General features: G+C 33.1%; 1 protein-coding gene across 1 annotated transcript in view; it reads left to right on the top strand.

Moving 5' to 3' along the window:
• LOC127724965 (uncharacterized) overlaps positions 1–15,646 on the top strand; it is a 58,996-nt gene extending 43,350 nt beyond the window's left edge. The window contains exons 16-25 of the mRNA XM_052231965.1: positions 977–1,167; positions 2,072–2,165; positions 4,552–4,762; positions 6,004–6,179; positions 6,391–6,543; positions 7,298–7,446; positions 9,326–9,474; positions 10,331–10,428; positions 13,143–13,281; positions 15,398–15,646. Coding sequence (XP_052087925.1) covers positions 977–1,167; positions 2,072–2,165; positions 4,552–4,762; positions 6,004–6,179; positions 6,391–6,543; positions 7,298–7,446; positions 9,326–9,474; positions 10,331–10,428; positions 13,143–13,281; positions 15,398–15,477 — 1,440 coding nt within the window. The 3' untranslated portion in view covers positions 15,478–15,646. The remainder of the gene's footprint in view (positions 1–976; positions 1,168–2,071; positions 2,166–4,551; positions 4,763–6,003; positions 6,180–6,390; positions 6,544–7,297; positions 7,447–9,325; positions 9,475–10,330; positions 10,429–13,142; positions 13,282–15,397) is intronic.
• The last annotated feature ends 2,705 nt before the right edge of the window (positions 15,647–18,351 follow it).

Raw genomic sequence — 18,351 nt, 5'->3', positions numbered from 1 at the left:
ATTCTATTTTTTATTTTTATTTTCAAATGATTATAACTTGAAAACCGTTAGTAATCCCCCACCCCCTGCCATTTGACAAAGTTCTAATATCTTGTAAGAGATCAAGATCCCCATCCCTAAACCATACATATTCTGGTTTGTCATGGTAAAGCACATCAAATGAAATAAAGGGTAAGTCCCCAGGGGTCACCCCCACCCCCTGCAATTTGAGAGAGTTCTAATATCGTGTAAGTGGTCGAGATCCCCATCCATCCCTAAATCATATATATTCTGGTTTGTTATGATTCAGCACATCAAATGAAATAGAGGGTTAGTCCCCAGAGATCACCCCCACCCCATGCCATTTGAGAAAGTTCTAATATCTTGTAAATGGTGGAGATCCCACCCCTAAACCATATATATTCCTATTCGTCATGTCAAGCAGATTTGAATGATATATAGGGTCAGTCCTTAAGGATCACCCCACCTCCTGCTATTTTAGAAAGTTCTGATATCTTTTAAGTGGTGAAGATCCCCACCCCTAAACCATATATATTCTGGTTTGTCATGCCAAGATGATTTGAATGATATACAGGGTAAGACCCAAGGGGTCATCCCCACCCCCTGTCATTTTAATATGTTCAAATATCTTGTAAATGGTCGAGATCCCCACCCCTAAACCATATATATTCCTGTTCGTCATGTGACGAAGATTTGAATGATATATATGGTCAGTCCCGAGGGGTCACTTACGCATATTACTTTACTGGACCAAACCAATTTTTACTGGAGTTTGCCCAATGTCCGCCAACAATGGGAATGACAGTAATTATAGGAACTTTGTTTGGGAGACTTCGTAACAGCATCCTGTTATAATCATTTCTTGTTTATATCACAATAGTTGTAATTATTCATGGTACATTAAACTGATAAACCTGTGAGTAAGTGTAAAGTATAGAGTTGTGCTGTTATCTATAAAGTGATTTTGTTATTTTAGGATGCTTCATCTTTATCCATTGACAACATAACGGATTGCGGAGCTCTAATATGTGCTCTTCCTTTATCCAAATTTGATCAACTTGAAGATGATGCGTTAGCACAGAATGCTGCTGCACTTGCCGTTAAGTGTCAATGGGGACTCCAGAAAAGGAAAAAAATTATTGACTTAGCTTTACAAAGGGGAATTGTGTAAGTGCATAGGTATTTGAATGTACTTACACTATTGTGAATAAAACATAGATTGTTAAATAATGAATATGATCTCAAAAGATAAACGTTGATTGATAAATACAAAATACTGTTTCTGGAATAACTTCAAAATTTGAATATATAGCATTTTTCATAATGTTTGATTTGTTCTTAGTACATTCTTCTGCCATAACGATGTTAAAATCATTTTCGTTTAAAGGCATGACACACATTAATTATTGTAGCACATATTGCATATATCATCTATAAGAAAATTACAAAAATTATGTATATAAATACTACAAAAAAAAAAATCATATTCATTTAAATTCATTTGAAAACAAAATTACACATTATTACTTTGATAAGTAGAATTATAGAAAGACAAATGCGTTAGTCAAACACTCAACGGTAAAAAAACTACCCAGTTTGAAAAACATTTTATATCCAATGAAATGATAGTGCAAAATGCAGAAGAAGTTGCAAGTCAATGTTGTTTATATTGCAATACTATTACTAATAAAAATAGTTTAAGCACAATACATAAGAAGATTTTAACAAAACTATAAAAGGAATTTATATTGAACAATGAGAAAGAAAACAATTAACCTATAAATTCCTATGATGCAGAAAGTTTCGTGTTAACATAACGACATCTTACAATTTATTCACATGTTCCATCAAAAACTAACAACTTTAAGTAATATTTTATGAATATTAATTAACCGTTTTCAAAATGTTAGTGTGGTCAAAATTGATGGTTGAAACGTAATTATAAATGAAGAAAAATATATGCAAATTAAAAGGCCTTCTTATAAACAGTTATATAAACTGTTTTCTCTCATTTTTGAAGGCACTTAATATACCACTTAAGATAATATTGAAACTGAATATTTTTTTTCAGAAATTCTCTGAATGCTATGACAGATGTTGACCTGATGACCCTTAAAACGCTGATAGCTGATTTTTCCCCTGACGATTTAGATGAGATACCAGTGGTATAGTTTAATATTTATTATTAGAAGAAGAAAACATTTAAACTTTTGTATGATAAGATAGATAGTTTGATTTTCTTTAAATAGGATGGAGATATTCTTGAACAAGTTTTTTTTTTTATTTAATGAAGCATTGACTTGGCAACTAGATCTTTCTTCCTTTCTGCTTTGAAAATTCAAGATGACATTTTAGTTATAATGAAATATTGCAGGTACAGCAAATGTGTTTACAAACGTATGATATCAATTTCAGTATGTATGCAATTCTATATCCCGAATAATCTTTATTAGATACGTCTAACACACAAAACCTCTATTAAAGCAGCCAAATACATCAGTCAATAAAAAATTAAAATTAATACTTCATCAATTTTATGCAATCGACAAGGTTTTCTGGATATACATGCAAAGATGAAGCACTGCTAGGGGGCGCATTTAATTTCGAGAACAGATTTTTATAGAAACCATCCATACCAAATCTTTCAGAAGCTAAATGCTTAATACCATTCATGAACATCAAAGTAAAAAGTTCGTAGCGGGACAGTCAAAATGATAATAGGGTAAATGTCGCCTTATAAGACTAAACAGAAAACAACGATGTTCAAATTTCGCAAATCAATTTACCATATACAAATCAAAACAGTTGGAACTTTATTTTTAGTTCAATCTCTGCAGTGTTTTCCCTACATTATATATACGTGTTAGGCCAATCGTTTAGAAAATGAAAGGATATGGAGTAAATGTACATGGGACAAAATCGTACACAATACATAGAAAACATAGAAAATTATCAATGAACAGGGCTTTTATTCCTGTTCTTCATCTTGACAGTTGATGTAGGGTCTTCGACAATGAACGAATCATTCATACCCTACAACAAGGTCAAGACGGCCCATAGCGTAGACTTAAGCGGTACTATTGATAAAAACAAACCACAGTTCACCTTCTTGCTCCCCATTTTTCATCCACTTTCCTTAAAATTATATAATTTCTCATTATTCTTTGATGAGATGAATTGAGGCAACAGTAGTTTACTGCTGTTTAATTCTTGTAAATTGATTGAGAAGAAATTCTCACAACTGAGGGAATCGCATGAACTCCAAATAGAGCGAGACCGGATACATCTCCTGATATGCACGAATCGTCATCTATGTTTATGTGCAATCAGTCAAAATGTCACGATCGTTAAAATTACAGATCATACAACTATACTTTTATCTACAGGTTTAAGACTGCGAAAACCAGTCGCTAGTGATGGATGGATGAATGACTGTTTATCGTTCAATGGCTAGTGCAATGCATATTTAGCTCGTGAATGTTTTGGTTATATAGATATTTACCTGTTGAAGTTCTATAACGTATTTGGCTTTCAAATATTCAACTTTGAGCGTTCTTGGTAAAGATATATCCAGAAAAGTGCTTCAAATGCATAGCATTAAAAAGGAGTTATTTTCATTTTTTAATGCAATATGAATAAGAACCTTCTTTGTTTTGGACCGATCATCTGAGCTGAATGTTTTACATGCTAGTTCACAAGGGTAACAATCCACAAAAACATGTCACCCTACCTGGACACCTTATTATTCTGGCCTTATTCTGAGCCGACCAGTTTTTTTTAATTTTACTTATAAATGACAGGTGAATTAGCGGGGAACAGCAAATACCAATCTTAAAGTATTTGGTTTGACACGGCTTGGGATCAAACCCTTGACTTCCGACACTTGAGGCGAGCATACTATCACGAAACTAGCGAAACAGTCATGTAGCTACTAAATTTAGATATTGTATTGGTCAACAATTTGTGATTGTGACCGTAAAACTATGTAGTGTCGATTTCAACCCTTTTTCTTCATACCTTTGTTGTAGCAGTTTTTGTGTAAAAATCACACATCCCTGTTTATAATGTGGCTCTTATACTTTGAATATACCCGCATTGTAAGGGTTTTCATAGATAAAGAAATATTTTTTCATTTGGTCATTTGCTGTTACTTAAATATTAATATCAATTGGAACACTAAAGTTTATCTACCCCTAGTCATAGACTGCTTAGGTCAGATTAGGCATACGTTTTAGACTATTTGGTTTTAATGCTCTTCATGTTAGTTATAAATGTGACCCCCGACTGTTTTGATTAGGGCGCCACTGATTATTCCGAAAACGCAACACGAGTATGTCGTACTAGGTTTTAATCATGTTATCTTTGAACAAGAATCAAGGTCAAGTTTTTGGACATTAGCCCAGCAGAAAAATTGATTCCCTGTTTAATTCGAGTTTTACAAGATTAGATTTAAGGTACCCGCTGACATCTTTTTGAAAACGTATCACTTATCACAGAACAAAAGACGTCCCATCTTACAGTCTCTTTGAAAACTTACACTTTCTATTATAGAAAGCATTTGCACTAGCGGAAAGTGCTGTTGTCCAAGCCTTTAAAGACAGAGACAGTTTACAGGAGGCTAGACGATTGAAAGGGTTCAAAAGTGACTTTTCGGATAAAGAAAGAATTATCCAACAAGAGGGAACTCTCCAAGTATTCAAAAAGATTATTCAAATCAAATTGTCTGGTGTAAGCAGTCGTAAGAAACGAGACACATCAGGTTGTAAGTATATATTAAGGAATATTGGAAGCAAATTGGGTTTCATATTTTAGATTTTCTGAATACTGAACAAAATAATTACAGAGCGTCTCATAATTTAGACTTAAGAATTTGGAAACCGCATATGTTTCAATAAATTCCATTCCATTAAATACAATTAACGAGGCTTTTTAAATGTTCACCTTTCACGTCTTTCAATTTTGCTTCCAAAACCTCTTTGTTACAATCGTTATTCAAATTAATAATACTAAAATAAAACGTTTCGCCATTCGAAGAAAAGTTTTTTCTAGGATTTTGTATGAAATGAAATAAGATTGTTTTCAGTAGACCAAATTATTTTTTCTCCGCTGTAATGTTTGATAATTTGGTTATGTCAAATATTTACTATCACAGACTTCTCAAATGAATGCTATGGTTGAAAACTTTTTATTTGCTTAAAAATTAAAATTAACAATCGCAATAGTGTATTATGATATTTTTCCAAAATTTGATAAGGATAGATACAGAACAAGAAATGTTTCAAACGTGGTAAAAAGTAAAATGACAAAAATACCGAACTTCAAGGGAAATTCAAAACGGAAAGTCCTTTATCAAATGGCAAAAGCAAAAGCTCAAACACATGGAATGAATGGAAAACAACTGTCATATTCCTGACTTGGTACAAACATTTCCTAATGTAGGAAATTGTGTATTAAACCTGGTTTTATAGATAGATAAAATATAGCGTAAACACTTATGCAGGGTGTTACAGAATATTTCAAGATATTGATGTTTCATTTATCATACATACCAGGGATTGAAGTTAAAATTTTGGCATTGTAGCCCACAGCTTAAATTTTGTAGCCATCATATATAGTCCTATACAAGAAAAGCAGAAATTTAAGTAGCCCACACCAAATTTTAGGGGCCATCGGCGAGTGGGCCCCTGCTAATTTCAAACCCTGCATACTACTAGGTCAAAGTAATCTAAAACCTGTATAAGTTTAGGACCTATTCAGATCAACGAAAAATCAGTTTTGTCTACAAAAGAGAAGCGGAATAAACTAACCAGATATCCAAACTCATAAGTCGGTAAATGGGTCAAAACATAAAATTAGTTATCAAAGTAAAAAAAATAGTGCGTTTAAAAATATTTTTTGGCGTTTTAAATGTTCATGTTCTGACAACAAAACTCAGAAAGGTTTTTAGAAAGCAAAACACCCTATGTAAGACTATTCAATATTTGTTCATTTTGTATTTTACAGATACTTTGACATGTGATGATTTGAAGTCGCTGGGTTCCGTTGGATTGCCTGCAGTGTCAGAGGCAAACCTTATTGCTGTAAATGACAGTGAATTTCAGGATTGTTTGTTAACTTTAGGGGAGGTCACACAATGGTCAGCTGATCAGAAAGAAGCATTAGCTCAAAAAATGATATCGGTAAATTTAACACCGTTTGTATGTCAGAATTTAAAACACTCAAAGTTGAAAAGAAATGTTGGAGAGATAATTTCCATTTGATCATTGTATAAATTTACATTTGCATTTTTTTAGATGGATAGAGAAAGAGTATAAAAGGTGTCTTTCCTAACTTATATTTTAACCAGAATAAATATTGTACATTTTAAGATTTGTTTTAATCATTTTATAGATATATGGCATACCAGGCAACTGGACTTCAGAGACAATTGGAACAGCGGGAAGTATGGTACAGGGATTAAATGTGTTAGATATGAATACACTTAATATGGATATAAACAGTGTAAGCTCTCTAGGTCAGCTGCACGGATGGACAGATGAACAAGTAAATATAGATTTGGCATAAATGACCAATTAACAGTAGATTTTTTCCTTTTATTTGTAGATTTTTTATCGTTTGAATATCGTACCTTGTTAGTAAACAAAGAACATTGTTTATGATCATGTTACGGCTGATATGGAATATGATATGATATGGCTGTTATTTTTATGTCACATTTGGCTATGTAGTTCTTCATGTGATTTGGTAATTATACATCCTTGGATTTCAAATATTCGGCTTTGAGTGTTACTGATGAAGGTAAATCTAGAAAAGCGTGTCAGACGTATAAAGTTAATGAAGTGTTTATCCCATTTTTTATAACACTATATCGCTGCAGGTTGACTATGACATCCTCAAAGGTATCATCAGCTTAGAAGTCAGTTCTTCGGTACTGACATGATTTATAACAAACCTTTCTTTAATTTTCCGTTTAGTATTTAAGAAATTGTTTAGAAACTTAGCTTCCAACTTCCTCAATCAAAGTTGACCTAAGATGTACTTTGCTAGTATTTGTAGGTCCCTTTTGTCATATAGCTCTTCAGTGTTTCGGTACTTATACATCCCTCTGAGTTCACTTTAATCGGATAAAAATGAAAAATAACACTTTAAATTATAAATTTTAAACCAAGGACCGAAATACGTGAGGAGCTTTATGATCCAAAGGAACCAAATCCATTTAGGGAACATACTACAAAACACAACATCAATCATATTACAATTTGTTTTTTTTTATAATGATTTTCATTGATAATTTTAGAAAAGATCTGCATATACAGTGTTTATGACAAAAGTGAAGAACGGGCTACCCGCAAGTAATTTATCCAGTACAGAATTGACAGCATTAGGAAACTTTATTTGTGGAATGCTTTCAACTGAAATAGACACCATCTCGCCAGCTGTATATATGTAAACTATTTTTTTTTATATTGGATCCATTGAGTAGGAATACAGCTCTAATGAATAGATGTACAATTAGATCAGTTTAAGAAAAAAATGCTAAAAAAAAACATTATTTGGAATGTCTAACTAAAGAGCTTTGAATTCACAGCAAATTAAGACTGGGAAATCTTCTTTTTGATCGACAACATATTTGTTGATTTTGGTGGATTTATATTTCAACATACATGTTTGATTTCTTTGCCAGATTTATTTTATTGATATTACTCATTGGCTTGGTTCCTCTATTCACAGCTGTGGTGTGATCGTGAGTTTGCAAAGAATTCCGCTCAAACCGGTGCTAAGGGCCGTCTTAAACTTGCAGTGAGATGAGAGTTTCACTGAAGGGCTCACTGTGACTTTAAGATAAAAAAAAACAGAAATGAATGTTGCTGTTCATTTGCTTTTTGTGTTGTTTGCTGTCCATGTATGGATTTTGTGTCATGTGCCTTATATCCTTTCTTTTCCATCATACAGCAGTCTGTATTCCAATGTGTGCCTCTACTAACCGACTTGTTTTTGTACTCCTATGAAACAGAAATTATACACACCCTTTCCAAAGACAAAAAAAGAAACAGTTTGCAGAGTGTTTTAATTTCATCTTATTTAATTGATGATTCACACAAAAACCCACATTGCAGTGAGAGCTTGCATCTCATACATATTCTAATGAACTTGAGATTTAAGATACTACTAAAACTAGAAAGTCTGCTTCATATTTTGATCTTTTCCTCAATATTGACACAGATGCGACTTGAAACTATATCTACTAGTATTACAAACATATCGATTTCAACTGATCAATTGTCAACAACTTCCTATTTCTTAGTAGTAATATCCTATGGCGTTTACGTACTAAATTGATACTTTACGCTAGTGTATGTTCATTCTATACTTATTAGCTTCCTTAGCATGGATATACACCTTTCAATCCAAGAGTTTCAAGCTATTTAAGCTATTAAACCAAGAGTTCCAAGTGGTGAAGTTGGAATCACCCCTGCGTAAATTTTACGGACGCCATCACGAGTTGATTGACCTTTACAGAATATCCGTTTTACAGATGATAGCGGATATGTTCATAATGTCGTAACTACAATCCCGTCCCCTTTTCCCGAATGTGACCTACCGAATTAGGTTTGTACTAACATGAGCAACACGACTGGTGGCACGTGTGGAGCAGGAGATGCTTACCCTTCCGGAGTACCTGAGATCACCCCAGTTATTGGTGGGGTTCGTGTTGCTCAGTCTTTAGTGAAATAAATCTTAAGAAAGACGCCAACAAAAAAAGTTGTTGTAGTTGATAGTTAATTTGACAAAGACGCCAACAAAAAAGAGTTTGTAGTTGATAGAACATACAGTATATAGTATACACTTTCTCGATACAGTACACATTTAGTAAACTATAAATACACGGGTAAACAAAATGAAATAACAAAATTTTAACTTCTTACAGTGAAATTTCCATGATTAATGACATCATGGTTTGCGATAATCATCAGCTTGTCATGAGTTACACTACAACTGTCACTAATGGAGCAGGAACTGTATACTCATCTGCCCTTCCCGAGTAGTTCAGGTCATCTTGTAGTTGTTGATGGTTTGTTTAGCGTAATTTAAAGTTTTCTGTGTTATATTTTGTAGACTGTTCCTGTGTGGTGTTTTGTAGACAGTTTATTGTCTTTTATCTTCAGGGCATGCTCATATGTGTCTTTAACTTAATATTTGTTAAGTCCCATTAGGTGTTTCTTTAGTTTCTTCATTAACAAATTGGTAAGCCAGTGATTGAATTTGTATACTTCTCATTGTATGTTAGAGTAATGAATATATCAAAAGACATACATTTTGACAGGGATTCTGCAGAAACTGTAGGTGGTTTGACACATTGCAGTACAAGTCAACTGCAAGCTTTTGCTGCATTAGCTAAACATTCAGACGCATTTGGGAATGACATTTCACTGTGGGACGAGTCGACAGTTACAACAGCCGGAATTTTAGTAGGTTTGTAACTTTCTTAGTAATGACGAAGAACTAAATACAGAGAGATTTTGATTTTTAGTTTCTATGATCATGGGCAAATCATGCAGAACTTTTTTCTATTTCAATTTTGATTCTAATGATATCATTTGGGTTTTAAAAAATGTGTTTGTCTCTGAAATATTTCATAAGTAGCATGCATTTTCTACTATAGTTATGTTATCCTAAAACAGTTGTTAATGAAATTATTTTGAACCAATGCATGCAAATATACTAAATAAGTCCTCTGCAAAGGTTTTTAAACGCATATTTACGATGTTATAGAATTACAAAATTATAAGCTTCGTATCTTTGATGAGATTTTACATACACTGGGTTGATGCCACTGCTACCGCCATCCCAGTAGTCGGCACTTTTGTATTGACATGATATGCCATTGATATGCTCTTTTTTCTGTAAATTTACTGTTTATAAAATGTTGAATCATTAGAATCAATTATGTTTTTTACCTCCAGGTATAGATTGCCTTTGACCTTATTTGACACATTTTGGGGGAATTTTTGGTTTTTAATGCTCTCCAACTTCGTATTTAATTTGTCTTTCCAACTGTTTGATTCGAGTGTGACTATTATGTAGATGAAACTCGTACAAATTATAAGCCTAGTATCTTTGTTTTTATATGATAAACATGTTGGAGAGTAATAGATGGTACTTTGAAGTAGCTAGCATTTCATGTGTATATACACAAAACATGACAATTCAAACTTTATCAATATTTTGGTAATATTTATGAGGTTTAATTTCACCCAAATTAATCAATTTTACGACTTAAAATTAATCAGAAAAAGTTGACATTAAACTATATATGTTCTTATTGTAGGTGCACTTAGTGTGAATGAAATACCTGCATTAAGTCCTGGACAGATTGACAGCATTGATCCGAATATGATCAGTTATTTTCCAGTTGAAGCCATGAAGGTAATCATATTATATGGATTGTTTCGAAGTAGGAGAATGTAGATAATATGTATAACTGATTGATATTTTTGTCTGGAAAAAGAAAGGATATCTATTAATTGAAATTGGCCTTTGAACTAGATTTCAATAACGGCAGAAATTTTTTTTAATAATTGTTTTTGTGATTAGTAACGATCAAATGAGTCAAGCCCTTTTTAATACATTTATTTTTCACAGTGTGTTCTTATGTAGTGCTTTTACACAACAGTCCCATGTTAGGGAAATAATTGAACGTTAAAAAAAAAATTGAACCCCGATTTTCGCTTTTAAATTCCTTCCCAGTATGTCATCCAAGGGCCATTTATAGAAGACTTTACTGACTAAATTTATATCATTTGAATATACTTATTTTAAAGCGTTAATTATCAATTTAACTCTGGAATAAAGTGTTTAAATATTGTTTTATATGTACTACCATTGTTTTTGTTATTCATAAATTAACACATAACTAAATAACTATTCCTTTACAGTTATGAAAACTCACGGTCATACATTGCATATTTTGGCTTTAATATTGATTCACTTATAGGGTCTTTGCATCGGAATTAAACATATTTATTCTAAAACCAGTTGTTGGCATGACACGGGTTATGTTCTTCTCATATATTTTATGACGGTATAATACTAAACCCCTAACAGGAGGGATTGTGCCTGATATTCATATGATGAAGACATAATCTTTCAATCAGTTTAATTGAGGTCTGGAGCTGGCATGTCAGTAACTGCTAGTAGTCTGTTGTTATTTATGTATTATTGTCATTTTGTTTATTTTCTTTTGTTTCCTTTTCTGACATCGGACTCGGACTTCTCTTAAACTGAGTTTTACTGTGCGCACTGTTGTACGTTTGTTTTTTCTACATTGGCTAGAGATATAGGGGGAGGGTTGAGATCTCAAAAAACATGTTTAACCCCGCCGCATTTTTGCGCCTGTCCCAAGTCAGGAGCCTCTGGCCTTTGTTAGTCTTGTATCATTTTTAATTTTAGTTTTTTGTGTATAATTTGGAGTTTAGTATGACGTCCATTACCACTGTACTAATATACATACTTGTTTAGGGGCCAGCTGAAGGACGCCTCCGGGTGCGGGAGTTTCTCGCTGCATTGAAGACCCATTGGTGGCCTTTATATGTTCTTATTATAGGTGCACTTAGTGTGAATGAAATACCTGCATTAAGTCCTGCATATCTCTTTGACACATTCCCCATTTCCATTCTCAATTTTATCCTGTCGATACAACTTAAAACGTCTTTACACTAAATCCATAGTTAAGTACTAATAGATGTTAAGTCTGTGAACTTGATTTATTCATTAGTTTGTTATTGGCTTTGACCCAGCTTTAATTAACTGCGAGTACTCTTAGATTGGAACTGTGTGTTTATAAGTCTTTTTGTAAGTTGTTTTTTTGTGCTTTGTGTCAATTTGATGCACCCAGGCTTTGGAATTGGGTTTTACAGTTTGCTCTTATTTTGTGCTGTTTACACCACTAGGGGTTGGGGCGCTCGCAAACATGATTTATCCAATCACATTCTGTTTGCGCCTACGCCATGTCAGGAACCTGTAATTCAGATATAGTCGTTGGTCGCTGTGTATCGTCTTTGTTTTTAGTGTATTGTTTTGTGTATAATTTCTCTTTTGAATTGTCTTATAGTTTGTAATGTCGGGGCCTTTATTAGCTTGCTATACGGTACACGGTATGGGATTTGCTAATTGTTGCAGGCCGTACAGTGACTTTTAGTTGCTTACATACGTTATTTAATCTCTGATGTTACGGCTGTCTCAATGGGAATCATACCACATCTCCTTATTTTTGTAGTAATCTGCAAGTATCTTCTTAAAAATAGAAATGAGTACCTCTTTTGGAAAACTTATTTGGACTATCATGTCATATCCATGTCCTCATACAGGCACTTTTAAATGAAAGTGATGATTTGAACCGAGTTCAAAGTATAGAGCCATTTGTATGGCAAATATTTCAATTCCAATTGAAAACTAATATTTGAACAAATGTCCACAATAATTAATTGGACGTAATTTTCCACTGAATATAGAACATTTTCCTTAATACATATGTCTCAGATAAACATTAAAACAAGACTCAACCGAAACGGTTATTGAAATACACTTCCCTAAGAAATTGACCACTACCCTTAAATCTCATGAAAGAAGTCACTTCTCCGTCTCCATAATCCTAGATTACGTCTTTTAGTCATATATTTGAATACATCACATGCAGTCAAACGGTATTTTTCAGGAACGGTAGCTGCAAGGGCTTTTCATTAGAGAGTCTGGAATATTCCCACGCATATACTTATAATTATTTTAATATTGCACATTTTACTGACATGAATTGATGTATGACAGCAAAATGGGGTCTTCATTTACAGGAATAGCTGTAGGTGTACAAATAATTGATGCCTATTTGTATCCTAGATGGAGACTACAAAAAAAGACAAAAAAAATAAAGAAAGAATCACCAGACAGCGCAAAATATCTGTGTTCTATTTTTGTGTTAAAAATTCTTAGTAGAAAGATAGATTAATGTTTTTTTAATTCTAGATAATTAATCAATGCATTCTATTTTCTATGAAATAAAGGACAGTGGGTTGTTATCTGCATGATCTATATGATAACTTTTGAGACAAAATCAGTCCTGTTAATATACATCATTTATTTTGAAGTCGTTTACGGGTGAACAGCTACAGAATTTCAGTCCTGCACAGGCAGAGGCAACTACTTCAGAACAACGTTCCCAGCTTTCACATGATCAATTTATCAGTTTGCAAACAGCAGCAGGAACTAGTTTCTCTGATGGACCTAGTAAGTTTGGTTATATCTTTTTTATTTAAAAGTTTGTTCTAAAATTGAACATCTTTATAATGAATTTCTTTACTAGTATTATAAACTAAAGGAATATTCCAAAATTATTTTTAAGGGGGTTGGAAGGCATTTAATTAGAAAGCTATCCCTTTTTGTTGTATAAGATATATCGGACAACACTAGCCTTTTATAATTAAAATTTGCTGCCATGCAATAGCCCCACCCTACCCATTCAATCATTTATTGATGAATCCTAAGGTTACATCTAACAAATTCAATTCGTGTTGAGATGTCAGTCATACGTTGTTTAATACAAATTTTGTTCAGATCGAAATTGTCAAATAAAAATATACAGATCCGAAATATACAGAACAATAACCCGGTTTTCGAGATAACTCAGGTTAACACAGGGAAAAAATTTCAATTTTATCGAAAACATAATACATTTATGTTAACGGTACCCTGCGGCGACAGCGATGTAAACTTTTTGCATAAAGCTTTATATTTCAGAAGGTAGACGACCCGATGCTTCATATCTTGTACGCTGTCTAGTGTCCTTGACCTCATTTTTATGGTTCAGCGACTGCTTGAAAAAAAATAATGTTTTTTTGTCATGTGAATTTCTCACTTTTGAGTAACAGGTGTCATCTGACCTTGACCTCATTTACATGGTACAATTGTCAATGTTAAGTTTTTGTGTTTTGTTCAGTTTTTCAAATACAATAAGCAGTAGGTCAACCATATTTGGTGTAATTGTAATGTGTACATATCTGTCGTCTGGTAGGTATTATTTGACCTTGATCTCATTTTCATGGTTCATTGGTCAATGTTAAGTTTTTGTGTTTTGGTCAGTTTTTCAAATACTATAAGCAGTAGGTCAACTATATTTGGTGTATGTAATGATTATAATGTGTACATGTCTGTCTGGCAGGTATTACTTGACCTTGACCTCATTTTAATGGTTCATTGGTCAATGTTAAGTTTTTTGTGTTTTGGTCAGTTTTTCAATTACCATAAGCAATAGGTCAATTATATTTGGTGCATGGAATGATTGTAAGGTGAACATATGTCTGTCTGACAGGATTTATCTGACCTTGACCTCAATGTCAAATATCTTTAAAAATGTCAGTTTTATGTGATAGTTGTTGTAAAAACTTTATCTTTTCTTTGACTTTCAACATAAAATCAATTGTCAGTAAACAGGCGACACATTTCAGCCTGTTTATTCGCATTACAGATTTTTTTTTTTACATTTGATATGTAAATCTCTGTTTAAAAAAGTGTTTCCATGCTTTCTATCTGTTTTCCAAGCAACAAAATTAGTTATGTAAATATTTTGTAAAGGCATACGCATCGAGTTCATTTTATCCATAAAATAACAAAATATGAACGTTGCAAATCTCCCTTTTTCTTCCGGCTTTTGACCTCTCTGAAGTTTAAATTTTTTGCGATTACAAACTTTTGGTCTGGACCTGACCTCATGAATTTCAAATAAAAAAAAACTAGGATGAAAATTTTGTCCTGCATTTTTTTTTAGTTGTAATCTCTGTCCTGCCTTTTTATTTTTCACTCTATTCGGTCCTGCCTTTTTTTTTATTAGTTTATCCTGACTTTTTTACATAAATTGTCATCCTGCCTTTTTTTTTGCCAAGTTGCTCATCCTGCCTTTTTTTTTACTCAAAACTCCTGTCCTGCCTTTTTTTTCAAATTTCATCCTCTCCAACCCCCCCCCCCCCCCCCCCCCTAAAAATCAAATGGTAGCTCCCTAAAATGTTATTCTCATTTGTGTCATTTGTTAAAAAGAGGCTACAAATAAATAGTAAGTCTGAGCCTTTTATGAACACAATGCATCTAAGAACCTTCGTTTGTGTCTGTAAAATGCAATTTTAAGTGTAACTTAAGCAAAGTATAAAATGTATCATAATATTTGGATAGAAATTGTACATTGTAGGGATTATGGAGCTCTCTGTGCCTGAAGTGAAATTTGTTCGGTACATTTATTTATTGTTTACAACTTTTGAATGTAGGCTTTAAGATATTGAAAGTATCAACTATCATGGAAGTTCACCCGATTAAAATCTGTATACTGATTACTGTTTACTTTGTACTTTTGTAGGTGGAAGTTGTAGTCTAAACTCAATGGTATGGATGCTGACAATGAATTTGGCATTTGGTGTCATTCTGGAAACCATTTAAATTTACTATGAGGATCTGAACCACAATTACCAGCGTTAGAAGAATATGTCATTGAATCAATTCTATGGTGTCAGATTTATTTTAGATTTATGTATTATATTGGATACTGTAATGGCAATTAAGAACTATAAATGTGTTTCTTTCTAATATAAATAAAAATAAAGTAACACCACAGAAATAAATTTTTCATAAGAATAATGTATGATACTGCAACATATATTTGTGATCGCACTTCCTATTAATATAAAAGAAAGGAAATATGAGGGGGCAGAAGTAAATGCGAATCGAATTACATAAGTCGATGACACACTGACAACATCATGAGTAAAAGAAAAAGAGCAGAAAACCAACATTTTACAAATGTTACACAGAAAAAATTAAGAACAACAAGAATCCAACCAAAAACCAGGGTGAACTGATTCAGCTCAAATGCTTAACTCTGAAATACATATTGATGTATGCAAAATAACAAATTTGAAGCAAAATTTAGTATTTTTGGATGATTTTTATGTGCATCACAATCATTTGCACATGCAGGATTCTACACAGAAATATCATACTGACAACAAAAAATATTATCATTTTCCTAAATAATATTAAGATGCAACACCAAACATAGACTATACAACACAAGGAAAGTTGTCACATTTGATTCTCATACGATAGCGATCATATGGGAATCGTATAAAAAGGGCATCATGAGAATCATATGTAAGTGTTCAAAGGAAAATTATATGATTCTCGAATGAGAATCATATGAAAATGCTCTCATATGATATTTATGTTTGCTATCACATGAGAATCATATAAAAAGGGCATCATATGAGAATCATCTGTGGCAAGTTTTCCTGTGTATTGAAATAAAATATAATACACATATCTATTTCCTTAAAAAAAAATTCTATAAAATGCAAGCATTTTTTTTCAATAAAGAAATAATATAACAAAGAATTAACAGAAACTGCAAAAAATTACCTTTTTGGTGCAACCTTAAAACAAATACATCTTATAAAATAATCATTCCTTGTGGATATGACCAAACGCAAAAACGTGAAATGGCCTTAACCGGCCACCATAAGTAGTTGCCCTAAAAAACTTTTGATTTAATCCTCTACTCTGAGATGGAGTCGTTGTGACTGATGGAGTCGACGTGACTCTTTGGTTTTATTGTAGATAATTGGTTGATGTATACTGATCTAATACTAGTAGCTAGTTGTGTTTGTTTTGTATCTGCGGCATTGTATCTCGTTACAGAGAGGCAAAAGATACCAAAGGGATATGCAAACTCAAAAGTCGAAAACAAAATGACAATATCATGGCAGTAAACGAAGAACCACCAAAAGACGAACAACATCATACAAAACACAACTAAGGGAGCTACCATTTGATTTTTATGGGGGGCTAGGATGAAAAATTTTGTCCTGCATTTTTTTTAGCTGTAATCTCTGTCCTGCCTTTTTATTTTTCACTCTATTCGGTCCTGCCTTTTTTTTTTGGCTTATCCTGACTTATTTTTACCTAAATTGTCGTCCTGACTTTTTTTTTTGCAAGTGTCTCATCCTGCCTTTTTTTTTACTCAAAACTCCTGTCCTGTCTATTTTTTTTAAATTTCATCCTAGCCCCCAACCCCCCACCCCCATAAAAATCAAATGGTAGCTCCCTAAGAAACTTAATAGTGAGCGACAAGAATCCAACTAATAACCAGGACAATTAATTTCTTAATAAAGTTTAAAAAAATGTTGGTACATATACATTTTGATAAGATCATCCCGTGACTACAGAGAGCTTTTAGCTGAGCTTTTATCTTATCTTTTCTTTGTGCGTTGCTGGGTTGTCTCGTTGAAGTTTATTCAATGTACATTCAGATGTATACAACTCCCTCAGCCAAAAAGGCCTTAGACGGTGATTGGCGTTTTTATTGAGGCCATACTTGTATTTCTTCTCAGCGTTTTATATTTTTGTTTTCCAAACTTTTGGTCTCGAGCGCATACTTTCAAAGTTATTTCAGAAACACTGTGATACTGCTGGTATCATTACCTATCTATTGCAGAGGGTATCAATCGTCCAGCAGCCAGTATTGGTATGAATGAAATGAAACATTTTGACCAAATTCCAACTGCAAAAATTATGAAATTGTACTAGAAGGTCGATAATTCTATCTCATTTGAATCCGTATTCACGCCAAAATCAATTTTATTAATTGATTGATTTGTGTTTAACGCCCCTTTCAGCACTATTGGCTTTTTCGTGGCGGTCGTTTTATTTTTTTTGTTGTTTTTTTTCGTGGAGGAAGTCGGAGAGAACCATCGTCCATCGTCCTTCGCAGGAAAACTGAAAATCCTAGTCAATTAAGATTGAAGTCGAGCGCACCTGCCACGTGTTGGATTCGAACTCACTACCTGCAGTGTTGACTGGCTAGTGATACAGTAGTTCGACTACTTAGACCACTCGGCCACCGAGCCCCCTATTGATTACTAAGACAACTCGGCCACCGAGGCCCCAAGTTCAATTTGACCCTAATCATAAACACGTGAGAACAGTAAAAGTAATAAAGTATAAGGAATAGAAACACCACAATCATAAACACGGGAGAATAATCAAAGTAATAAAGTATGATGAATAGAAACACCACAATCATAAAAACGGGAGAATAATCAAAGTAATAAAGTATAAGGAATAGAAACAACACAATCATAAAAACGGGAGAATAATCAAAGTAATAAAGTATAAGGAATAGAAACAACACAATCATAAAAACGGGAGAATAATCAAAGTAATAAAGTATGATGAATAGAAACACCACAATCATAAACACGGGAGAATAATCAAAGTAATTAAGTATAAGGAATAGAAACAACACAATCATAAACACGG

This window comes from Mytilus californianus, unplaced genomic scaffold (assembly GCF_021869535.1).
Source record: "Mytilus californianus isolate M0D057914Y unplaced genomic scaffold, xbMytCali1.0.p SCAF_14, whole genome shotgun sequence".
Lineage (NCBI taxonomy): Eukaryota > Metazoa > Mollusca > Bivalvia > Mytilida > Mytilidae > Mytilus > Mytilus californianus.
Note: the sequence above shows the minus strand (reverse complement) of the source record. Positions and strands in the feature narration are given on the sequence as shown.